This window comes from Lagenorhynchus albirostris, chromosome 2 (assembly GCF_949774975.1).
Source record: "Lagenorhynchus albirostris chromosome 2, mLagAlb1.1, whole genome shotgun sequence".
NCBI lineage: Eukaryota > Metazoa > Chordata > Mammalia > Artiodactyla > Delphinidae > Lagenorhynchus > Lagenorhynchus albirostris.
This window is the reverse complement of record NC_083096.1, coordinates 55,625,868-55,651,352: the sequence shown is the minus strand read 5'-3', so window position 1 is coordinate 55,651,352 and position 25,485 is coordinate 55,625,868. Positions and strand designations below refer to the sequence as shown.

The 25,485-nt window shown below is 38.4% G+C and overlaps 1 protein-coding gene, 1 long non-coding RNA gene and 1 pseudogene across 2 annotated transcripts; 2 read left to right on the top strand and 1 right to left on the bottom strand.

Annotated features, from left to right (window-relative positions):
• The first annotated feature begins 302 nt into the window (after positions 1-302).
• Positions 303-25,043, top strand: DARS2 (aspartyl-tRNA synthetase 2, mitochondrial). The gene is made up of 17 exons (XM_060132972.1): positions 303-1,010; positions 1,668-1,767; positions 2,908-2,974; positions 5,120-5,221; positions 5,618-5,713; positions 7,110-7,233; positions 7,824-7,870; positions 8,533-8,639; positions 9,442-9,511; positions 10,406-10,585; positions 12,030-12,137; positions 13,690-13,752; positions 14,613-14,765; positions 17,100-17,318; positions 17,522-17,632; positions 19,879-19,954; positions 21,248-25,043. Exons 1-17 carry the CDS (start codon positions 890-892, stop codon positions 21,460-21,462), a joined length of 1,959 nt encoding a protein of 652 aa, XP_059988955.1. The 5' UTR covers positions 303-889; the 3' UTR covers positions 21,463-25,043.
• LOC132510745 (uncharacterized) lies at positions 2,933-22,284 on the bottom strand. Its single transcript, XR_009537418.1, has 3 exons — positions 20,909-22,284; positions 12,006-12,126; positions 2,933-3,269 (listed from the first exon to the last, which is right to left on the bottom strand). It is a non-coding gene; the product is annotated as an uncharacterized LOC132510745 (long non-coding RNA).
• On the top strand, positions 24,637-25,485 carry LOC132515414 (ADP-ribosylation factor-like protein 5A; annotated as a pseudogene).

Sequence of the window (25,485 nt, the reverse complement as noted above, 5' to 3'; positions counted from 1 at the left end):
ACTTTGCGTTCAGCCGCCTCCTCAGTTTAAAATCGTTTCCCGACTCGCTCTGCGGCAGGACGCTGGACGCCTCCATGGCGCCGATTCCAAGTCAGTGAAGCAACTAAGGTTGCCATTTTAACTGAGGGCACGGGAGCGCTCTAACCATTGAAGTCTACTTTCCTAATCGCGGGGTGTTCATCTTCCGCGCTTTTCTACCGGTGCTCAGCGGTCCTTCAAACTTCCGCCCGTAGTAAAGATGGCGGCACTCCCTCTGTTCTGATTGGTTGACTCCCTCCACCGTAATCTTGGTTGTTCGTGGGGTGGGTAAAGGACAGCTTGGCTCCCAGCGGCGATCTGTGTGTGGTTTCGGGCCCTAGAAACATTTTGGATTTGCTTTCATTCCTCCTTCTGAAGACCCAAGGTCGGCCACCAGGTTTGGGAGATTTGAAACGCGGGGCTGATTTTCCTCCCTGTTTTCCGGTTCTGCCCGCGGGAACCTTCGAGGAAGCGTGGAAGGATGGGAAGGGCGTGCGCCTGCTGACCGGCCCCGTGTTGCCTCTGCGTGGCCGCGGTGTCCCGCCTTGGCTGCTCTATGGAATCGTACGCTTGTCACTTCAGGCCGAAGTTTTGTTTGTTAATAGAAGTGAAACGGATGCGTTGAGAGGGGACAAAGATTTTAAAAGGCCCTTCCCCTACCCAACTTCCCCAAAGGCCCCAAAGACTGCAGATTTATCTAGTTTGCCGACACGAGCTCTTGAATGTTCAGCGGACAAGGGCTTAAATATAAGAGAGTGGGAACTCCTAACATTTTAAGGGATTTGTGTGTATTTCCAAAACTGACTTTTGACCGCCATCCAACACCTGCTGCGTGAGATTCCTGAGCGTCTCGCCATCCTGCGGCTCTAACATGTTCTGTTGGTTAAGTCGGCTGTACAGGGGTTTATCCAGACCCACTAGAAGGACCACACAGCTGATCTGGGGTTCTTTCTCCCGAAGTCTGGTACTGAGTTCACAGAGGAGAATTCCAGGTGAATGTAGTGAAGAGGTTTGTCCTCTGAACAGCCCAGCCTTCCTCCTTTTCTCTGCAGCAAGAGTGCTTATTCCATTTTTCCCCTAGTCTCGACTGCATAGCTTTATGTGTAGAAGCACATCATTCACCCTCTTCATTTCTTATAATGTAGTTTTCTCCCTGGAATTTAAAAAGAGCAGAAAAGTAACCACATGAATAGGCTATTCATTAAGCTCATGCTGTGAATAAGAAGCCTAAAAAATTCTTTCATACTTGAGAATACTTTAAATAGAGTTTTCAAATGTACAAGTGACTATTTCACTCTAGATTCATACTACAACCAGTTACTGCACCGTCAGATTTATGAAATTCCCAAGATCCTATTTCATTTGGGGAAGAAATGTGCACTATTAAGAACAGTGCGTTTTAGGTTAATGCAGATGCTGGGTGATAAAAAATATTTATATTCTTAACACAAGGCAAAAATTTACATTAAGATAGTTATTCACATGGCTTTTGACACATTTGCAGGTAAATTTAATAGTGATTGATTACATTCTTCAACTTTATAAATTTCATCCATTGATATGAAAAAAGATAGTATGATTTGAGAGTCTATCCTCAAACAATGTGCAAATGATATATTTTTAATCTTACTTTTTTTCGTTTCTTTAAGAACTCAGTAGTTTTGTTGCCCGGACCAACACGTGTGGAGAGTTGCGTTCTTCTCACTTAGGCCAAGAAGTCACCTTGTGTGGATGGATTCAGTACCGAAGGTAGATAGAGGCAGGTGTTTTACGTATGCATGATGGTGGTTTTCCTAAGGCAATTTTAAACTGCTATTAATTTTTAACCAGTCAGAAGCATAAAAGCTTTGCAACTCCTGTAGGAGTCTCAGAAGTCATTGAATTTTCAGTTTTATTTTTGTTTTGAAAGACTCAAATAGTGTCACTCCCAGTAAGTACCAGTAACATCTGTTGAACGGTATAATAAGTGTGATCCACCAAGGGACAGAAATGTCCCTAGGTTTACTAAGATTGAAGAGTGCCTAGGACCAGTAATTGGGTAAGCTGGTAAGCTTCCATAGCATAAAAAAGCATAGTTTTTGCTAAATTTAGGTAGAGAAAAAGTCTAAAAACATGAACAATGATTCCTTAATGTTAGAGGACATATTATTGTTGTTGTTCATCTCTATATTCCAGAACATACCTGAATGGAACATTAATTCACAATGAAGAGATCCAAAATACATAGATTGAGTGATTTTCCTAAAGAATATGTCCCAAATGGGTGGATATTTGACCCATACATTTGGTGAATTTTATCTCCTGAAGGAAAATCTGAGGAGGCTTTCTGTACCTCTTCTTGGTACTAAGAACTGTATGAGAAATGTTGGTTGAATGCTAAAATATTGGGATTTGGGGGACCTTTTGATGGCTTATAGAGGTATTAAGTTAGTACTGGACCTCTTCTAGAAAATTTTAGATTACATCTTATTTTTAGGAAAATAAGAGATTTTATATTGCCGTATTTTAAAAAATGACCAATCAGATGTCTCTAATATGCTAAAATCTTACCTTTGGATTTTAATATATGGAAAGTTTCCAATTTTAATTCAAATTTCTTATAAAGACTTAAGCCAATAAAATTTTTTAAGTTTTAAAATCTGCCTTTTCATTAATAAGCCATCTGGATAGCATTAGTAAGCTGTACATATAGCTACTAAAAGTTGAAATTGTAAACGAAAAAGTTTTTTCATTAATAAGCTACAAGATAATTACACAAATATAACTATGAATGCATATTATTATAAAAAAGCAACATGTGAAATTGCATGGGTTTTTTATTTGTTTTGCCTGCTTAAATTTTGGTCTCAAAGATTTTATCCTAATATGTTCACTTTCTTCATTAATCAGGCAAAACATCTTCCTGGTCCTAAGAGATTTCCATGGGCTTGTTCAAGTTATCATTCCTCAGGATGAGGTAATAGAAGTTTCCTCCTGTTATCTCCAAGCCTCTTTGATGCTGTGGTTAGAATAAATGAAGCATGTTGGATAAGTATGTTTGACGTTTCAAATTAAGAAGTTTATTGTTATGGGCTTCCCTGGTGGCGCAGTGGTTGAGAGTCCGCCTGCCGATGCAGGGGACACGGGTTTGTGCCCCGATCCGGGAAGATCCCACATGCCGTGGAGAGGCTGGGCCTGTGAGCCATGGCTGCTGAGCCTGCGCGTCCGAAGCCTGTGCTCCGCAACGGGAGAGGCCACAATAGTGAGAGGCCCTTGTATCGCGAAAAAAAAAAAAAAAAAAGTTTATTGTTAATGAAAATTAAAACTACCATAAGCCACATTAAGACAGATGACAAACTGTGAAAAACTATGTGCAATTCATGTCACAGACAAAGGGCTAATTTCTCTAATATCTAAAAGGCTACTACGAATCAATTAAAATTTTTTTAAAAAATACCAGTGCTGAATATGAACATAAAATTTATAGAAAAAAAATATAAATGGCTATTTTTCTATATGTCTGTAGATATATGAAAATATGCCCAACTTCACTCATAGGCAGAGAAATATGAATTAAAGCTACACAGAATTGTTATTTTTTATGCACTGGATTGAGAACACACTGTGTTTGGGGAAACAAGTGCTCATACATTGCTGGAGGGAGTATAACTTGGCACTAGCTCTATGGATGGCAATATCAAAATTATAAATGCATATATCCTTTGAACCATTCATTCCACTTGTAGTCAATGATCTTAAAGCTATCTTACACGTAGACTTACATAGATGCAAAATGACACAAATACAAGGTTATTCACTGCTGAAATATTTTTAATCGAAAGAACAATCTAGGGCTTCTCCAGTGGCGCAGTAGTTGAGAATCTGCCTGCCAATGCAAGGGACACGGGTTCGATCTCTGGTCCGGGAAAATCCCACATGCTGCGGAGCAACTAAGCTCGTGTGCCACAACTACTGAGCCTGTGCTCTAGAGCCCATGAGCCACAACTACTGAGAGCCCGTGTGCCGCAACTACTGAAGCCCGCGCACCTGGAGCCCGTACTCCACAATGAGAGAAGCCACTGCAATGAGAAGCCCGTGCATTGCAACGAAGAGTAGCCCCCACTCGCCGCAACTAGAGAAAGCCCGCGTGCAGCAACAAAGACCCAACACAGCCAAAAATAAATAAATAAATAAATAAATAATTTTTTTGAAAAAGAAAGAACAATCTAGATGTTCCCCAATAAGAGACTGGTGTAAAAAATAATGTACATCCTTACAGCTATGGAAAAGACTGAAGAAGCTTATTATGTACTAATATGGGAAAAAATCCAAGGTATATTGTTAGATATAAAAACAGGATACAGAAGAGCATGTAGAGTGATATTTTCTGTACTAAAAAGGGCATGTGTATGTGTGTGTATGTTATGAACTGTCCCTGGAAGGACACATAACATTGGATATCTCTGGGGAGGGGAATTAAGGAGCTGGAGAGAGACTTTTCACTGTAGATCTGTTTATACTCTTTGAATTTGAGCCATGTGAAGGTACTACCTGCTCAAAAAATAATTACCATTAAATTCAGATAAAATAAAGTACTCTCATGTTGCTGAACGTCACTGGTTTCTATTTTGGTAATATTTACAAATGTTTGTACACCTGAGAAAAATAAGATTTACTCTGCTTTTAATGTTTGAAGTAAGTAAAGAGCCATGGGTTATCTTTCAGGGATCAGGATGCAGAGATGAGCATAGCTAACCCAGGAGAACTCCTTCACTTTGGACTCCATTATTGCTCTTGGATTTAACTGCCCCTAAGGCTAATCCTGGAGACAGTTGCCTTTAAAGTATGTGGGAATTGTTTGCATTAATCATTCTTCTCCTTATTTTCCTTTAAGGAAAAAAAATTTTAATTCTTAACTAATAGTTTTACTTGCTGTATTATACGGAGTCAAAATGGGGATGCAGTTTACCAAATTCTTTAATAAAGTCATTAAGAGAAGCCCCAGTATTTATTGCAATTAAGCTATGAGTATTAACATTTTTCTAAGCCATAATCTACAGTTGCTGCAGAGTCCTTTAAGTTCATTTATTTGTTGGAACTATTTTCCCCTCTTATTCTGTAGTCGGCTGCTTCTGTGAAGAAGATTTTATGTGAAGCCCCCATGGAATCTGTGGTGCAAGTGTCTGGCACAGTAATTTCTCGACCTCCAGGACAAGAGAATCCAGTTAGTAATTTAGAAACTATCTATTTAAATTTTACCTGTGTACATGGGCACTGTCTGTCAACACATTCAGGCAACAGCGACTGAGTATCTATTAGATATCCAGCACTAAAGCTCTGCAGGTTCTACAAATGAACCTACAGATTTTAAAATCTTCACTGCAAACGTAAACACCTATGTAAATATGCATGTTAAGACATTTGGTAATGAGCTCATCAACCACAGATATACATAAGAATGTCAAAGTCGTACACAGACATTTATGTTTTAGACTATACACTATAAGCACCCCGTGTTTTACATATGTAAATAAATGCTTGTGTTTTATAAATATTCATTGTGTACATGTCCTGATGAGTGATTTTTAAAATAGGTCTTTTCTCTCTTTCTCTCTTTAAGAAAATGCCAACAGGTGAGATTGAAATCAAAGTTAAAACAGCTAAACTTCTGAATTCCTGCAAGAAGCTGCCCTTTGAAATTAAGGACTTCGTGAAGGTGCCGTCCTCTGTTACTAATAAAATAGAGTATCTAGAAAATGTTGATAACCAGTAAAGTGTTTTCAGAGTTTTTTAAAGAAAAAGTTTAACTTCTACAAAATTAAGCGTGTTATAGCTATATCATGAATTATTCTGTTAGTTTTACAATTTCCTGGTGAACTGTTCTTAAATATCAACAGTTCTTTAAGCTGTTGCAGCTCCTGAACACCTAGAATGTTTTTTCAGACAGCTGGAAACAAGGTTGTCTTTGAGACTTAGGTGTTATTTTGTTCCATTTTGTTGCTATGGTTTTACATTTTGAGAGGAAATTTATGTTTACCTTAGAAATGGCCACATGGCATAGGAGATCCTGCATATATTAAGTTTAAGCCTCTAACAGTGATAAAATGTTTATAAGGCATATAAATATGATTACTGTAATTTAGGATGTTCTTTGAGGAAGCTAGACAACACTGGATATGTAAGCCCAGCTAATTTTCAGCTTTGTCACAACTGTCTACAGTTGTAGACTTATATATACCTAATTTATAAACTAATCTATAAAGGATTTTTTTAATTGCATGGCCACTTAGTCTTACAATTGAGTTCCCAGTACTTAATATTTTAATTAGAAAAAGCAGTATAATTACAGAGTTGACCTTGTTGTGGGGAAAAAAAGGAAATATGCAGTTTTCCACCAGCTCTAAGCTTTTAGAAAGAGAAATGACAGGTAGTTCTTCTATTTCTATTTCTAGTATCAAAGAAATAAACTATTCCAGGGGAAAAGGTTGTCAGCACAGGAGGGATGCAGAGAATTCCAGCCTTGAAAATAAGCAGACCTTATCACTGTGTTCCTACTAGTACAGCTGTAGAGATTCGTCTGCTGTTCGCTTGCATTTCTTAAACTTGTCGTCCCATCCAGGTCATAAAGTCGTGGCTGTTTTTGGCCCTGGTATATATTTTCTAATGATCTTTGAAATCTTTACATTTTTTTTTTCAGGATTAAACTCCAGGCTTAAAAATGAATGGGTAGGGAGTTCCCTGGTGGCCTAGTGGCCTAGTGGTTAGGATTCCAAGCTTTCATGGCCATGGCCCGGGTTCAATCCCTGGCCGGGGAACTGAGACCCCGCAAGCCACGTGGTCAAAAAGAAAAAAGGCGGAAAAAAAAGAATGAATAAATGTTTAGTAAGGTAGGCAAATTTCAGTCAATGAAGTGTGGTTCACTGAAAAATGTAAAATCTATGCTAGTAACAAGCCTAGAAGTCATAGGAATTAAGGATGGTGGTGTGTGTGCACAAATGGTGGAAGCTAAAGATAGAGCTAAAGTTCTTAAAAATTCACAATCTGTATCTAAAGTTAATATCTTTTTAATATTTGAAAAATATTTAAACATAAAAATCTTTAAATTTGTTTAGAAAACAGAGGCTCTTCGTTTGCGGTATCGCTACTTAGATTTGCGTGGTGTCCAAATGCAGTATAACCTGCGACTGAGGTCCCAGATGGTCATGAAAATGCGGGAATATCTCTGTAATCTACATGGTAAGGGAAGAAACAGTAATTTCCATGTGTTTTATCCTAGAACATAATTTAGTAACATAAAACATAATTTAGTTCCCTACTGGGTCATAAATACAGCCTTTTAAAGGTGATAGTGCCTGTTAATGTTGTCTAAGTATTTACCATCACTGTTGAAGGTGGACCAGCCCTTTGGTTGTTATCTGTAAGTTTTCTTAATTCTTTATCATGCTTGTACATCATTTGTTGGGAGCTCAAAAATGTCATGTGAATGAAACTAGACTCTTCAGTCAGTCCTGGGTTTTTTTCTACTATATTTGTGTTATTTTTGCTACACTAGCAGAACACAAGGAAAACCATAACAGTTCAGTACACAGAATCTATCAAACAGAATTATTTCATTACAAAATTACCAGCTTTATGAACAGAATAGAATTTTATGAAAATCTTCAGCTTCCCTCTTGGGTTTGTAGAAACCAGAATCAATATGCTTCATAGCTTATTTCAGTCAAAATTCCTAATTAAAGGGTAGCCTCAGATTTGTTGGACTGTATTGTAGACATCATATTTGGTAAATTCCCATCTATTAAATTCCGATATTTCTCTCTTTTTAGGGTTTGTGGATATAGAAACACCAACATTATTTAAAAGGACTCCAGGGGTATGTATATTCCTTAAATCAGCCTACTAATGTCCTGTTAGTTATGAAACTGGACCACTTGCTTTTATATTCCCTTAGTTCTATTTCTTTTATTTATTTTACTGCCTTAGGATGTTCACACTAACTAGGTATTTTAAGAGTTGAGCAAATTATATGGGTCAGTACTTTTAGTCAGAATCCTTTAATCCTACATCATTTTCTTTCTATTGAGGTTTATAGCTACAAATCAATAATGAATTGGTTCATTAAAAATAAATCCATTGAAAAATAAATAAATAAAAATAAATCCATTGTTCATTAAGAACTGACATTTTCAAACACTGATATTTATACAGTCTCTGGACTTATAAAATTATAGTTTAAATTTAGAAAAGCAGTTAGGAATTACTTGAATAGGAATTGACGCACAAAATCCTTTTTAGCTAGTAACAGGATTGGGCATTCATTTCAACAAGCATACATTTAATACTTGCTGTATACAAATATTTAAAGCCTACTATGTGCAAGCCTTTTGGGGACTAAAGGATGAGCAAGAAATGATCTGTCATTGTGGGAACCTTGCTCTTTAGTTGATTTCATTGATGAACTGAAGTATTGACTTCTGCCAGTTCTTGAATTTGCTTTTTAATAATATCTCTGCTCTCCCTCTCTCTCATTCAAAGGGTGCAAAAGAGTTTGTAATACCATCCAGGGAACCTGGAAAGTTTTATTCTCTCCCTCAGAGTCCTCAGCAGTTTAAGCAGCTTCTGATGGTTGGTGGTTTAGACAGGTGAGCTTTCTTTATGATAGTACTGGTCAGAAAAGGAAAAGAGGGGGAAGAAAGGGGAAAAGGAAACACAAAATTGTCTAATCTCTTAAAAGAAGGTTTGAAAATGTATGAGAGTTTGGAAAATACTTGTAAAATACCCTAAAAATGTGTAGTCATTATGTAAAGATTTATTGGGTGACCATCGTGTACAAAGCTCTATGCTAGTAGATGGGGTAGGGGGTTAAAAACAAAAAAGAATAGGTTTTGCTCTCAAGGAGCTAATGAATCTAGTAAGACAAAATAGGATATTAAAATCAACTGTGATGTAAACCAAAAATAAGTATGTTGAGCGTTGCAAATTAGTTGTATTAAGAAGTTTGAAATTATATTGTTTTGGGAAATATCATTAAAAACTTTGGGAACTAGGCCTTCTGGGACAGAGCTGCATTTCAGCAGATGAAGATGAGAGTTGGAATGGCATAGCACAGGAAAGCTCAAGTGTATTCATGGAGCAGTGAGTATTTCAGTTTGGCTGAAGCAAAAAAGTGTGTATAAAGAAGCATGGACTGCCTTGCATGTCAGTCTAATATATGAATATCCAAAGGTGCCATTGTATATTTGTAAGACAATATATTGAGCAGTTAACTTCTCATGGGTCAACTATGTATCTGACTAGATTAGAGCATCATAAAGAATTTTAAAATCTCTTATGCCCTTTTAGTATCATTATTATTTTGTACCCTGCATTGCCAGGAACTTTTGGGGGAAAGTGTGTGTGTGTTTCTAGAATCCTGACTCAATTAACACTATTTTCCATTTGTAGATATTTTCAGGTTGCCCGATGTTATCGAGATGAAGGATCAAGACCAGACAGACAGCCCGAATTTACTCAGGTACTAAGTTATATTCACTCATCTCTTACTGATTCAGCCTTGCTACAGCCAAGAATGTCAAAACCAGGATAGAAATTATATATATTTCTCATTACATTTTATCTATCAGATATTTAATTAAACTAACCTACAGTTGAGGCATTAGTTATTTAATTTTTGATCCATTTATAAAGAATATGGTCATAAACTAAGGAATGACAGATTCCTACAGTGTTTTAATGGTCATGATATGACAAAGTTCTTTAAAAAAATCTCTTGTGGGCTTCCCTGGTGGCGCAGTGGTTGAGAGTCCGCCTGCTGATGCAGGGGACACGGGTTTGTGCCCCGGTCCAGGAAGATCCCACATGCCGCGGAGCGGCTGGGCCCGTGAGCCATGGCCGCTGAACCTGTGCGTCCGGAGCCTGTGCTCCGCAACGGGAGAGGCCACAGCAGTGAGAGGCCCGCGTACCGCAAAAAAAAAAAAAAATCTCTTGTGCACTAAAACAGACAATTCTGTATGTTGATATTTAATCTATTTATCTGGTCAGCGTCATCAAAACTATTATGATTTAGTTTCTGTATGATATCATATTAATTAGTATGGTACAGAAATCAGTAATCAGCACAAAAACCATAAGATTTGGAGTTGGACAAACCTAAGATCAAAGGTAATGTAACTGTACATCATCAGGCAAGTCACTTAGCCTCTCTGAGCCTTAAGCCATGAGATAGTTGTGGGAACTAACAGTTTGATGTATGTAAAGCATTAGATGTACAGTAATATTTAACCTGCTTCCCCATGTATTAAGAACACAATCCAATGGTAATTTGAAACAAGAGAAATATATAAATATGTATGTATATACTAATATTGTGGCTCTTCAAATTAGTTTCCATATGTTGTTTTGGTTTCAGATTGACATAGAGATGTCCTTTGTAGAACAGACTGGCATCCAGAGTCTAATTGAGGGTTTGCTCCAGTATTCATGGCCCAGTGACAGAGATCCTGTGGTGGTTCCTTTTCCTTCTATGACTTTTGCTGAGGCGTTGGCCAGCTATGGAACTGATAAACCTGACACTCGCTTTGGGATGAAGGTACTTTTCTTCACTTTTCCAAGACTCTGCCCTCGAATAGTCCTATAGTCTTTTGAACTACTTTGATGTTTACAACCAGTCACACACACTGTTATATCATATTTTTTGTTGTTACCTTAGCTTGTTACTTTTGTTGTTACCCAGCTACAGCAGGAGACAATAATAGCATGTTAGCATTACAGTACCTTTTCTCTATCTACTGTGTTCCAAGATTCATTTCCAAGAGCAACGTTCTTGCTATAACGTTTTTATTACTGACAAGTTATTAGTTACATGGATATGAATGGTAACTTGAAAGGAAAAAAACAAAAAACCTGTTCTTTCCTCTTGAATTTTTCTTAAGCTAAAATGGCACTTGGAAGGCAAATGATTAAGAGTTATTTATTCTTTTTCCCTGGTCTATAAAGAGCTCAAACATATGGAAACGTTTATTCACATTGTTAAGATCTACACATATTTAACTAAGGGTACAGTAGAACTTACACAGAGCAGCTTTCCTTAGCAGGCCTCTTATTATTTGCTCTTAGACAGCAACAGCCCTTCATCACTGTAAGCTGGTGACATTTCTATATCTCAGTTCTCAGTGCAGATTCCATAGAAACTGAGTTCTGCTTGGTCCACGAATAGGCAGTGCTCAATTCTCAGAATGAAAAAAACATAGCACACAAAAAAGCCTATTTACAGCAGCCAGCTTGACTACTCCATGTTTCTTCTCTTGTAATATGAAATGGTGGTTCTTGAGTCAGACTACTTAAGTTAAATTCTGGCTCTGCCACTTACTAGCTGTGTTATCTTGGGCAAGTCATTTCTTTCTCTGTGCCTTGGTTTTCTCATCTATTAAATGGGGATAATAAGAGGGCCTGCCTCATACTCTTGTTGTGCAGATGAAATGAATTATTACTAATGAATAATTAGTACATTAACACTTGTCATGGTGCCCAGCCCATGGTAAACACTCTATGAATGCGCTCTATAAACATTAACAAGATCTACTTTCCTCTTTAAAATATTGTTTGTAAAAGGTTTTGAGGGACTTCCCTGGTGGCGCGGTGGTTGGGAATCCACCTGCCAATGCAGGGGACACGGGTTCGATCCCTGGTCTGGGAAGATCCCACATGACGCGGAGCAACTAAGCCTTTGCACCACAGCTGAGCCTGCACTCAAGAGCCCGCAAGCCACAACTACTGAACCAGCGCTCTAGAGCCCGCGAGCCACAAGAGAAGCCACCGCAATGAGAAGCCCATGCACCACAATGAAGAGTAGCCCCTGCTCGCTGCAACTAGAGAAAGCCCGCGTGCAGCGACGAAGAGCCAAATGCGGCTAAAAATAAATAAATAAATTTAGTTTTTTAAAAAAGGTTTTGAAAAAAAAATAAAAATAAAAAAGGTTTTGAGATAAACATTACTTCACGTTTAATTACCTTTTTCTGTTATCCACTTTCCAGATTGTAGATATCAGTGATATGTTCAGAAACACAGAGGTTGGATTTCTTCAAGATGCGCTTAGTAAACCCCAAGGAACCATCAAAGCCATATGTATCCCTGAAGGAGAAGTAAGTGGAGCACAATTCTATATTTTCTTTAAAATGTATATTTGGGAAGTAAATATGTTCAAAATTGGTACATTTAAACTTTAGAAAGAAAAATTCTCTTTAAATAAAAATGCATTTTTCATATAAAGTCTAATAGTGTCTCTAAAACTATAAGTAGAAAATGATAAAACTTTATGAATATGAGTTTACACTTTCGAGATCTAGAGCTTCTATTTTTCCTTTTAAATAATGCTGTAAAGTTCTCCTGTACTTCATTTGGGTTTATTTCCACCAGTGATGAGTATAAAATAGTATTCCTATTCTGTCTCCAGCCTCAGTTTGTCCAACAGCTCCCAGCCCCATATCAGCTCCAGCATAGCCCTTGCGTGTTGGTTCTTGGTCTTCTGACGCTCTGGGGTCTATTGCATTAATAATGGGAAGAGAAAGGAGGTGGAGCTATGAAAAGCAAAAGGAAGGGAAATGAGGGTAGGAGACAGAAAGAATGGTTGGGTTGGGTTGGGTAAGCATGGACTCTTAAGTAATGGGGCATGTCTATTTTCTGTAGTTAGTAAACCTGCTTTGAAAATAATTTAAGAAGAGTTCTAAAAGTATTTTGAATAATATTACTGTTTTGAAAGGCGATTCAGTTGGATACATAGCATATTAGTATATTTAAAATGGGGAGAAGAATTCAGTCTCATTACTTTTTTTTTCACTTCATATGTTCAGTGGAAAGTAATTTGGTGTCTGTATTCTAGTCCAGACATATTGAATGTGTTTGGGTAAGCTCGGTATAACATATATTGCTTGTTATTATTATTTACCCCAATTGGAGTATGTCCAATTCTTTCCCAAGTAGATTATAAGGACTGCAGGGTCATGAACCATGTTTTCACCTTTTTTATATCTCCCATAGCTAATTAAGTGCTCCATGAATATTAGTGATGATGATAGCCATAATGTCTCACTTAGAAACACATTGAGATAATTTAGAAAAGTAAGATATAAAGAATTTTAAGAGACTTGAAATAATCAAATTCTGAATCCTCTTATTGATTTTACTGATCCTTCACAATTCAGTTGCAAAGATTCATTTTGAACATATTATAGATACACAGTCTTCTGTGGAATACATTCACAGCTATTTCCAATAAGACCTGCATAATTAGAAAAAAAATACACCCTGTATCAAGCCTTAAAATTTTGTCATTTGAGGGCTTCCCTGGTGGCGCAGTGGTTGAGAGTCTGCCTGCCGATGCAGGGGACACGGGTTCGTGCCCCGGTCCGGGAAGATCCCACATGCCACGGAGCGGCTAGACCCGTGAGCCATGGCCGCTGAGCCTGCACGGGCCAGAGCCTGTGCTCCGCAATGGGAGAGGCCACAACAGTGAGAGGCCCGCGTACCGCAAAAAAAAAAAAAAAAAAAATTTGTCATTTGACAACAGAAATTAAATCTTTATTGAATCTTACTATTGTGATGGAAAAACACAAAATACTTGTTTCCCATTTCATTTCATAAACATGTTTGTGAAGCTAAGTGTCATACTGATGAGTTTACTTTTTCTTTCATCAGAAATACTTAAAAAGGAAAGACATTGAGTCCATTAGAAAATTTGCAGCTGACCATTTTAATCAGGTAAGGAGCAGGTTTTTTCCTTTCTTTTATTTTTAACTGTTAATTGCTTGAGCTCTTATGCTATCATTAGTTTTGAGGGGCTTGTTATTTCAGATCATTCTACTTTTCTTCTTTTTATTTTTAAAGTTAATCTTTCCCCTAGGTATAACTCCAAAACTTCAACTTAGTTGAATTCACCATTAATCAGAATGTGAAAGTTCAACCATAGCCTTTTAAAATAAACACTGGTACTTTAATGCAGTTGGGAAAATTAAATAGAGCCCCACGTGCCCAAGGTTTAAATGAAAGCATGGCAGGTATGAAAGAAAGACAGTATTCATTGCTCTTCCCATACCCTTTTTAGAATTATGAATATACCTTTCCTTTGACAGATACACTTTGTGTTCTTGGCTTGGTGAACAGTAGCACTAAAATATGGAGGAGGAGCAGGGAATGGGCATTCTTACACTGTCACTGGAAGTATAAATTACCTCAGCCATTTTGGAATCACTAACTTTAAAAATAGTCATATTTTCATTTCCTTCCTGTGCTGAAGCTGCTCCATTGTTCTCTAGGCCAGAGCTTCCTGCATCTTGCTTCTTTGGTCATTCCTATTCCACTCGCCTGCAACCTGCCAAAAATTTTCAGAAATCTCTTCGCTCTGATATCCCTTCTCAGCCTTCATTCCTTTTTTTTTTTTTTCATTTTGGTGAGATTAATTTTTAGATTCCTTTAGTATCGTTTTGAAGGGCTTTAGGGAGGGAATAGAGATAATCTCATGTACGTTCATTTTCTTTTGGAAACCAGAAATCTTTGTACTCCAGGAAAAATAAATCAACCCTGCTTTTTGAAAAATGTATAAGTCTTTTTCTTTGTCACAGGAAGTCTTACCTATATTCTTGAAAACCAATAACAACTGGAATTCTCCAGTTGCTAAGTTCATAATGGAGGAGCAAGGCTTGGGACTAATCAGACTGTTGGAGACCCAAGAGGAGGATGTGGTCCTGCTAACTGCCGGAGAGCATAAGAAAGCAGTAAGCAACATTACCTCCTGGCATCTGTGCTGTTGATGCTGAATGATGCCTCTCTTCTCCTGTGTGTATAGTACATATTTGAAATTGACTGTTAATTTCATAAATTGGAGCTGTTCTGCATGAGTTTTTATGTCTTTTGGCACTGTAATAAAATGCACTGTATAAAAACTAGAGTTTTTTTCATCAGCTAACAGCCTACATTGGCATTGCTCACAGCGATTAGATCTGGCTCTAGGAAAGCCACTTAGGTAAAGAGCTATTGGTATTTGTTGTACAACTGTGAAAAAATATTTTCATTTTTGAAGTTTTACAGATTAAGAAAAGTTGGTTGTCCCAAACTTTTGTACATAATGCATTCCTGAAAATGTGGAGGGACAGATCAGACTGCTGGAGGGCTACTGGGCTGGCAGACACCCCTGGCCCTACTTGGTTGAGGCAGTACCCTTTTTCCTCAGGAGCAGCAGCTGGGAGGTGGTGCAGGCTGCCATGCACTGGCTAAATCACCATTCTTCAGGAGACTTATGGAACAATGGACTTAACTTCAGAGATCATTATAAAATATACAAAGTGTGGTATAAAACTCAAACATGAATATTGAAAATATACTGTAAAGATCAAACATGATAAAAATTCATCCTTGGGAATTCCCTGGCAGTCCAGTGGTTAGGACTCGGCACTTTCACTGCCGGGGCCCAGGTTCAGTTCCTGGTTGGGGAACTAAGATCCTGCAAGCCATGGGGCGCAGCCAAAAATAAATAAATATTCATCCTTACACTATAGTATAATATGATATCCTTATAGTGTCTGATTAGTACTTTATCAAGTTCATTCTTCTAATTTATATTTGCACTGTGCCTATTTATCATTATATCTTCCAAAGGAAAAGTTTCAGAGTTCGGCTACAAAGCTAAATATAATCCACTGTCCTTACCTTTCCCTGCAATAGTAGAGTGAGGAAAGCTATGTAATTACAACTTTTCTTGATATTACACCCTTCTTTTTTTTTTTTGGCCACACCACGCAGCTTGTGGGATTTTAGTTCCCCGACCAGGGATTGAACCTGGGCCCTCGGAAGTGAAGCATGGAGTCCTAACCACTGGACTACCAGGGAATTCCCTACAGTCTTTTTTTTTTTAATTAATTCATTTATCAACATTAGTTTTTAATACCAGCCATGAGCCAGTACTGTTAAATTTGCTGGGGGATGCACCAGTTAATTACAAATTTTATTGTCAATGCATTTCTTAAAAAAGAATTTGGGATTTTGTATTAAAAATCCTGCTGCAAATTCATTTGGCTATTAAACTTTCCCCTGGCATGAACTAAAACTGCTCCTGTTCTCTTCCCAGAAAGGCATCACTCTAATTTCTATTGGGACTTCCTTGAGAGAATGCTAGAAAGCAGATTTACGAGGAATAACATTAGCATTCTGAAGATGTCACAGTGAAGGTGCCCTTTGTGGATATCTAAGTGTCAGATAGAATAGGCTACAGAGTGACACCCTGTGCATGTCTGCAGGCATGTCTCCTGTTCTGACTAATTGCCCTTTCTCAGGGATGCCCTGCCTGTCATCATTAGCACTTATCACAGCACTCTCTGTTTGGCCACAACTATTGCAAGTACTTGGTGTATATTAACTAACTTAATCCTCATGCCAACCCTATTGAGAGAAGTATTGATACTATTACCATTTTAAAAGATAAGAAAACTGAGGCACAGAGGTTGAGAATTTGTTCACACTCACACAGCTAGGAGGTAGAGGAGAGGAGCCAGGTTTCTAACCCACAAAGTCCAGGTCCAGAAGTCACCTTCTTAATGTAACCTCTAATCCATACTGTCTGTCTAATAACAGCCAACATTATTGAACATTAAGTGTGTTCCAGGCTCTCATCAGTTCCTCACCACAACCCTTCAGGAACAGTAAGGAAATAATAATCATAATAGCTGGTTCGTATTAGAGAGCTTATCTGACTTGATCTTCACAACAGTCTTTGGAGTAGATATTTCTATTTCCATTTTACTATGGAAAAAGGTGCAGAGAAGTTAGTCAGTCGCCAAAGTGAGATACAGACCCAGGTTAATCAAGCTCTGATACCTGTGTTCTCAGTCACTGTGTTGGCAGATACTCACCAAGTCGGCTGAGTCTGACGATTCTCAACCATGTCGCAGTCAGATCATCCTCAGATCTTTCTCTCCTGAGAGGCTAAGAGCATCTCATCTGTAAATTGGCTAATCCTTTCTCAGAGAAAGGCCTGGCTTTAGAATCCATGTTGTGTCATTTTCTGCCTACTCTGTCACAGCAGTTAGCTCAACGTTCGTATCTTCTGTTTGCAGTGCTCTTTGTTGGGAAAATTACGACTGGAGTGTGCTGACCTTCTAGAAGCAAGAGGAGTGGCGCTTCGTGACCCAGCTCTGTTCTCTTTCCTTTGGGTTGTGGATTTCCCCCTCTTCTTTCCCAAGGAGGAAAATCCCGAAGAGCTGGAGACAGCCCATCACCCGTTTACTGCTCCCCACCCCAGTGACATCCACCATCTTTACACTGAGCCCCAAAAGGTAACATATCTATACTTCCAAGTTAAAAGGAAATATGGAAACAAGGCAAAGAACTTCAGGTTTCATAGTCTGACCCAGTTCTAGAAGCCCCAGTAGAAATTGCTGGGTTTAAGCCATTGTATCTAAGTAGCTACAGGGTCTTCAACGTACAGAACAGAAAACCAGAGATTTTCTCTAACATAGAGGCTCTTTGAATCTTCTAGGTCCGTAGCCAACACTATGACTTGGTTTTAAATGGCAGTGAGATAGGAGGTGGTTCTATCCGAATTCATGATGCAGAGCTACAGCATTACATCCTGGCAACAGTACTAAAGGTAACATCATCTTCTAACTTGGCCTTTGTAAAAAACTGTAATATTTGTCTGTTTTGTTAAAATTTGTTATGAATGGAGGATTCACTAGATATAGAATAGTATCTGCTTATTTCTCTACCTTTAGTGTTAGACTTTGAAAAATAAATAATAATATGTATTTTTTAGTGACTACTATATGCCAGGCACTAGGTACCTTATACACATGGACACATTTAATCCTCACAGTTACTTTTTTTTTTTTTAATTTATTTTTGGTTGCACTGGGTCTTTGTTGCTGCGCATGGGCTTTCTCTAGTTGTGGTGAGCGGGGGCTACTTTTCGCTGCGGTGCACGGTTTTCTCGTTGCGGTGGTTTCTCTTGTTGCAGAGCACGGGCTCTAGGCACGTGGGCTTCAGTAGTTGTGGCTCGTGGGCTCTAGAGCACAGGCTCAGTAGTTGTGGTTCGCGAGCTCTAGACGCAGGCTCAGTAGTTGTGGCACATGGGCTTAGTTGCTCCGTGGCATGTGGGATCTTCCCAGACCAGGGCTCAAACCCATGTCCCCTGCATTGGCAGGTGGATTCTTAACTACTGCGCCACCAGGGAAGTCCCTCACAGTTACTTTTTAAATTAAGACCTTTATTCTACTCATTTTAAAGGTAAGAAACTGAGGCAGATGAATTAATTTGCCCAAAGTCACACAGCACAGAAGCTGAGCCAGGATTCGAATCCAGGCAGGTTGGTTCTTGAACCCAAGCTCCTAAACTCCTAACCGCTGCACTGCTCAAAGAAGGATGCAGTCTGAAATGACTGAAAATGTTGATAATGCTAGAGAAAGAGAGAAAGGTTTGAAAGGATTTTATGTCACTTAGTATTTGAGGTGGGGGTAGATTTTAATGACAGAGAGTGGGTTAGTCAGAATTTTCAAAAGAAGAGTCTCTATAGATGCAAGCCTAAGAATCTGCAGTTGGTTGATGACTCTTTAGGAGGCTAGGATAGATTTTAGGAAGGCAAATGTCCAAGAGTCTGATCCTAAAAGATCATTTTGTGGGATTAACTAACAGGGGTGAGGTGGGATAGAGGAACTTTATTTCTTTTTTTTTATATAAATTTATTTATTTTATTTATTTATTTTGGCTGCGTTGGGTCTTCGTTGCTGTGCACGGGCTTCTCATTGCCATGGCTTCTCTTGTTGTGGAGCACGACTCTAGGCACGCAGGCTTCAGTAGTTGTGGCTTACGGGCTCAGTAGTTGTGGCTCATGGGCTCAGTAGTTGTGACTCGCGAGCTCTAGACGCAGGCTCAGTAGTTGTGGCACATGGGCTTAGTTGCTCCGTGGCATGTGGGATCTTCCCGGACCAGGGCTCAAACCCATGTCCCCTGCATTGGCAGGTGGATTCTTAACCACTGCACCACCAGGTAAGTCCCAGGAACTTTATTTCTAAGAATAGGATTGGAGAACTCTACACCAAATTCCCCCTTTAGCTTTAAAAACATTGCAAACTCCCTTGACTTTTCTCCTCTTAAGCCAAAGCCCCTAGTGTTTCCCAGCCTATTTTTTTCATTCCTTTCAAGCTTCTCAAAATGTCAGTGAGAATACATTGCTTCCACTTCTTCCCTACCCACCAGTGTTTCTCAGCCCTTCTGCACATTAGAACAGAATCACCTGGAAAGCATTAAAAACAAACAAAAAATACACTCACTGCTCCTTACCAGACCAATTAAATAAAAAGCTCTAGATGTGAAGCTTGGGCATTTGTTTCTTAAAAGCTTGCCACTTGATTGTGATCTGTAGACTGGTTAGGGAACCATTTCAGACACATTTTCAACATTTCTACAGGCATTGCCTCACAAAAGTAACTTGCACAGTCACCAAATCCAGCGGTCTGTTGTTGGCCCACATGCCATCCTACCTTCTGGCAGCATCAGCATTGTTGCCCTTCTAATAACGTTCTCTCCTCTTGGTCCCTCTGACAGATCCTGTTCCTTCTTTCATCCTACCTTTCTGAGGCCACATCTCCATGTCCTTAATTGGTCTTACCCTGTCTGCATTACCAGCATAATAATAGCCGCATTTACTGAGCCCCAGGCATTTCCCTGCATGTTGTAGTATCAGTGACTTGTCATATTCTCTTGCTAAACTGTAAACCTCTTAAGGTACTTTTTTAACTCAACTTTTATTTTCCCTTTAGCAACTAATTGTATTGTGTGGCACCTAGTGGACCCTCAGTGTGTATTTAAATTGAATTTGAATTATCTTTTGAATTTCAGGAAGACGTGAAATTGCTCTCCCATCTGCTCCAGGCTTTAGATTATGGGGCGCCCCCTCATGGAGGAATTGCCATAGGTAAACAATCTGTCCTTTTACAAGCTAAATTTAATTCTGTATTTAATTCTGTAGCTCTAAGTGTCAAATTTGGACGCTCAGCTTATGGGGAAAGGGTGAGGTTAGGGGGAGTGGAGGAGTAAAGAGGGTAGGGGGTGAGCCCAAGGGTTCTAAAGAATTTAATTTGGTGTTTTTCATTTTGATGACTTTTTTTTTTTTTTGGCCACACCATGTGGCTTGTAGGATCTTAGTTCCCCAACCAGGGATTGAACCCGGGCCCTCAGCAGTGAAAGCACCGAGTCCTAACCACTGGACCACCAGGGAATTCCCTGATGATATACTTTAAAAATATATTTAACCATTAATAAAGATAAAACTTAACTGATAATTTGCATTTGAAAGATTTTTAATAGAATGAAACTACAGTCTTAAGTCAACATTGCTCAAATCCCTGGAGGCTCACAGACAAATTCATAAGAGTGTGAAAAGTACTGCTCCACAGTATTCAGCTTGTGCGAAAGTAGGAATATGCCAGTGCCTTTTTTTTTAATTAACTTTTATTGGAGTATAGTTGCTTTACAATGTTGTGTTTGTTTCTGCTATACAGCAAAGTGAATCAGCTATGTATATACATATATCTCCTCTTTTTTGGATTTCCTTTCTATTTAATTACCACAGAGCATTGAGTAGAGTTCCCTGTGCTGTACAGTAGGTTCTTATGTGGAAACTAGAAAAATGATACAGATGAACTTATTTGCAAGGCAGAAATACAGACACAGACGTAGAGAACAAACGTATGGATACCAAGGGGGAAGGGGAGGGTGGGATGAATTGGGAGACTGGGACTGACATATATACACTACTATGTATAAAATAGATAACTAATGAGAGCCAGTGCCTTTCTGATGGCCTTGGTTGCTCACACTGCTTGTTTTATCAAACAAGGAAGAATGTGAGAAGTTCTAGGTAGCTTACCTAGATTGTAGGCTCTCAACAATAGGGACTTCCTTCTGTGTTTTTGGAGTCCCCTGCACAGCACTTAATTTTGTTCAACCTTCAGTAAGCCCTTGCTCAGGACTCATTAATTGCTGTGATTAATCCAGTAGCATGTGAATATTAGTCCTGAGCACTTTTCTGGAATGAGATAAAAGAAACCTCTCATACAAACAAAAGTTCTCTAAAAAGGCAGGGAACTATGCTTAGCTGCAACTTATTAAAGGTTCTTACTTAAAAGTTTTCTACAACCTTTATAGAAAAATTAAGTCACCCCCAACCTTAGGTTACATTCTCATCTATTAACTTTGTATTTTACAGGGTTAGACAGACTGATGTGCCTTGTCACTGGAGCGCCAAGCATCAGAGATGTCATAGCCTTCCCCAAATCTTTCCAGGGGCATGACCTTATGAGCAATGCCCCAGATTCTATCCCGCCTGAGGAATTGAAGCCCTATCATATCCAGGTCTCCTGGCCAACAGACTCAGAAACAAAAAAGAGTTCATTGAATCATCCATGCCATCCAGAAAGTTGAGCTTTTGAGTTTTGTCCTCTTTGCTTCCCCAAGGCTAAAATCAGATCTGGAGTTCAGCCACAGATCTGACTTCAAGTTTTTAAATGGAAGGAATCCAGGCAACATTCTTCACCTCAATGAAGAAACAGACAAAAGGTATCCAATTTTAACGAGAGCATGCATTATTAGGATTATTTTATTTGGGACTTTTTTGAAGTTTCTTTTTACTTGGAGAGGTGTGAAACATGGCTTTTTGACAGAGTAACATAATGGCATAGTGTTTTCTAATCATGTTTTTCATACCCCGATAGTAGATTGTTCTCTTAGGACAGAGGTAATCAAACCATATGTGAAATGTGGGAAGATTCTTGCCCCTTTAGACTGGTCCATTGATGGAGGGGTCAGTTCAACCAGCCTCATCAAGAGAATCCTATAAAGGAAGCTGGATAATGACACTTCAGCTATCAACATAATATAGTGAGAAGCAACATGATATAAAGTAAAAAATCACTGAAATAAAAGTCACAAGATCTTAATCAGTGCTTTACCTTGCAAGTTGTATAAACCTCTCTTAGCGTCCCTTCCTGCATGTGTGAAATGTAAGCAGTACTTGCCCTGGCTCCCTCACTGGCCTCTTCTTGCCAGAATCCTAGGAGATAATATATGTGGAAGATAGTGTGAGTAAAAATGCTTTGAAAAACTTTAAAGCATTACTTAAATGTAAGATGGTGATATTATTATCCATCTGTAAACAGTATACAGATATATCTATGTATTTTATAGTTTAAGGTTAAACAAAACTGACATCTGTGGTAAAAGGAAAACAGTAATTTCATTAATCAGTATTCTGCTTATATTTCTATTTTTTAAAATAATCATTAATCCCTGAATAACACTTTCCCTCAATTATAAGTAACTAAAAATATTAATTGACCTTAAACCAACCTCAAATGTAGAAAAGTGAACACTGAAACTCATCGTGATTTTCTTACACATTCTGTTGACACAAATAAAGGCTTATAATTAATTAGCAGTTATAAAATGGGAATAAGGCCTTGATTAATGACATTGTTCTTTTCTACTTTATCTTCACTTTTGCCTTGACATTCTTTTGATTTACAGTTTACACCAAATATCAGTCTTATATTCCAGCCTATTTTTCTCAGTGCTGTAAGCAGTTTGATACTACAATCTTTCTGTTTGAAAATAAAATCAGCTTTGCTTCCAGGTCTAATTTGTTATGCTCAATAGGCTGTGAAGAGTGTGCCCTTCACTGATGCCATTAAGTGGAGCTTTTCCCAAAAGTTTGTCCTTTAACCCAGTCTCTCCCCATTTGTGGATGTACTCTGGAGCCAGAAAATTATTGCTGGCAGAGTTCTTATGGTGAGAAAGGCATACAACTCTGCCTACCCTTTCTCAGTGGAGGGAATTTCTAGAGATGCCCTTTATTAGGTAAGAAAATGCAACTTTACATTCATTTACCCCACATCTGCATTACCTAGTTTCTAAATATAATAAATTTACTATTAACTGTTTAGAACCTAATTCTGACCAAAATATTGTCTTTCTATCCTGGAAATGAGAGTTACAGAAGATACCCAAAATCCAGAGACTATTTTCTAGGCTACAGACACCAAAGGCCCCAAGTCCCCAGATGTCATACAATCTCGTGTTGGCATCACAGAGACCTAGTCACTTTGGGCATCACTCAGCTTTTCTTCAGTCCTGCCTGTCAGGAAAAAGAAAAGCTTATTCTGAAATCCAGGGAAATGTCACTTTTTTTTTTTTTTTGGCCACACCACGCAGCTTGCGGGATCTTAGTTCCCTGACCAGGGATTGAACCCAGGCCCTCAGAAGTAAAAGCGTGGAGTCCTAACCACTGGACTGCCAGGGAATTCCCATTAATTAAATATTTTCTCAAAAATAAAGAACGTAGTTACTGATAAAAGTTGGAAACAACACAACCAGAGTTTTGGAACACACAAACTAATTGTAAACTGTAAGCCAGGTTTCAGTTCCAAGTCCAATCTCCCCAGCCTCCTAGGGAATTTAGATTTATTCTATGTTGCAAGTTTTAAAAACAAAGTAAGCAACTGCCAGCTACAATATCGATAGTTATTAGTGGCTTCAAGCGAGCTTTGTCTTATGAGCAATTTCTCCTTGTTGGGAAGAGATGTGTTAGATGATTGTGACGTTTTATGCTCGTGGGCTTTGGCTTTTATGTCATTTTATGCTCATGGGCTTTGGCGGAATAAAACAATGCATCTATACAGCTGCACTGTCTTTTCCCAGAGTTCCCCTCTCTGAAGAACCAGAACTGTGACACTGATCACATTCCTTGCTGCTGATTTTTTGTTAAGCCTAACTCATCCTAAAGATGCTGCCTTAAGGATACTTTTTTCTTGTTTCATGGAAAGTGAGTTATTTCATGACATGAGAAATAACCAGTACACAATAAAAATATTAGATGGGATACCTGTATAATAATTGCATATGTAAGGCATACATTAAGTGCACTTCTAAGTCAGTCTTCTGTGTTTAAGACGATGGACTTAGTAGAAAGAACTTGAGTTGGACATAACTGGATTTAATTCCTGGCTTTAACACTCTCTAGTTATGCAACCTTGGCCCAGTCATTTAACCTCTTTAGGCTCCTGTATCTTTACCTAGAATAGCAGTTCTCAAACATTTTGGTCTCAGGACTACTTACACTCTAAAAATTATTGAGGATCCCAAAGAGTTCTATATAGCTCTTTTATTGTAGCAGGAATTAAGATTTAAGATTAAGATTTAACCCATTACATGCTAGCAAAAATAGTACATTTTTATTTTTAAATTAATTATTTTCCCAAACAAAAATTAGTGAGAAGAGTGACATTGTTTCTGCAGATCTTTTTGATTTCTGGTTTAACAAAAGATACTGGATTCTCATATCTGATTCTGCATTCCATCTGTTGTGATATGTTGTTTTGGTTGAAATAGCTGAAGAAAATTTGGTCTCACATAAATATGAAGTTAGAAGAGCGAGGAGTATTTTAATAGCCTTCTCTGAAAATAATGGATATTCTTCTTTGATACTACACCAAAACTTGAACAGGTTTCTTAAAGGTTAGTTGCAATGTGTAATCTGCAATCATATTGGTAAATTTTTCTAAAATCCATTGGTCTGTCTTATATTTTGAATACAACTGTGTTATGCCTGGTTTTGTAACACTGCACATTGATCATTTGAAAAATATTGGATCACTGAATTATGCAGATCGTCCAGGTGTTGACAAATTTCATTAAACAATATCTAGAAAATCACATTGATTAACATCATGACTGATCTCATCCTAAGTCTTTAAGTATGGAGGTATAAGTGCACAGTGACAGATACAAGCTTTCCAAAATTGTAGTTTTCATTTGAAAGCTTGAATTTTATCTTTGACAACTAATACCATCAGATTTTTTCCCAAACTCATTTGTTTTTTGAGAAAGTATCTGCCAGTATCTGTGGCCTGGGCTTTGGTCTCTCTCCAGTTCCAAGGAAGAGGCTGAGGCTCTGGCGCATCTCTGCCTTCCCTTCTGCCTGAGTGGGAGAGGCCAGGTGGCCCTGGTGGCTGGAGGGGGCCTGCTGCCTAAGAACGTGTATTCTCTTCACCAGGATAGGGAGACTGTTCAACCACCAGGAGCACATACTTATCATTGTTGGACTGCATAATGCAGAGAGAACTACCATCCTTTACCAGTTTTCTGTGAATGAAGTTGTACATGCATCCCTTACAATAGGAAGCAATGTAGAAGAAATAGTGATTAATAATACACATTTCATAATGTGGGATACTGGTGGCCAAGAGTCTCTTCGTTCTTCCTGGAACACTTCTTACACTAACAGAGTTTGTAATAACTGTTGTGGACAGTACAGACAGAGAAAGGATTGCTGTAACTGAGGAACTCTATAAAATGTTAGCCCATGAAGACCTAAGGAAAGCTACATTGCTGATTTTTGCTAATGAACAAGATGTTAAAGAATGCATGGCTACGGAGATGGAAACAACCTAA

Bases quoted from the DNA above. Each gene is read 5' to 3' on its own strand.
- DARS2 (XM_060132972.1), top strand. From the start codon at position 890: ATGTTCTGTTGGTTAAGTCGGCTGTACAGGGGTTTATCCAGACCCACT. The intron at 1,011-1,667 runs GTGAATGTAGTG...CGTTTCTTTAAG, and splicing joins TTCACAGAGGAGAATTCCAG to AACTCAGTAGTTTTGTTGCC. The intron at 5,714-7,109 runs GTGCCGTCCTCT...AAATTTGTTTAG, and splicing joins AAATTAAGGACTTCGTGAAG to AAAACAGAGGCTCTTCGTTT.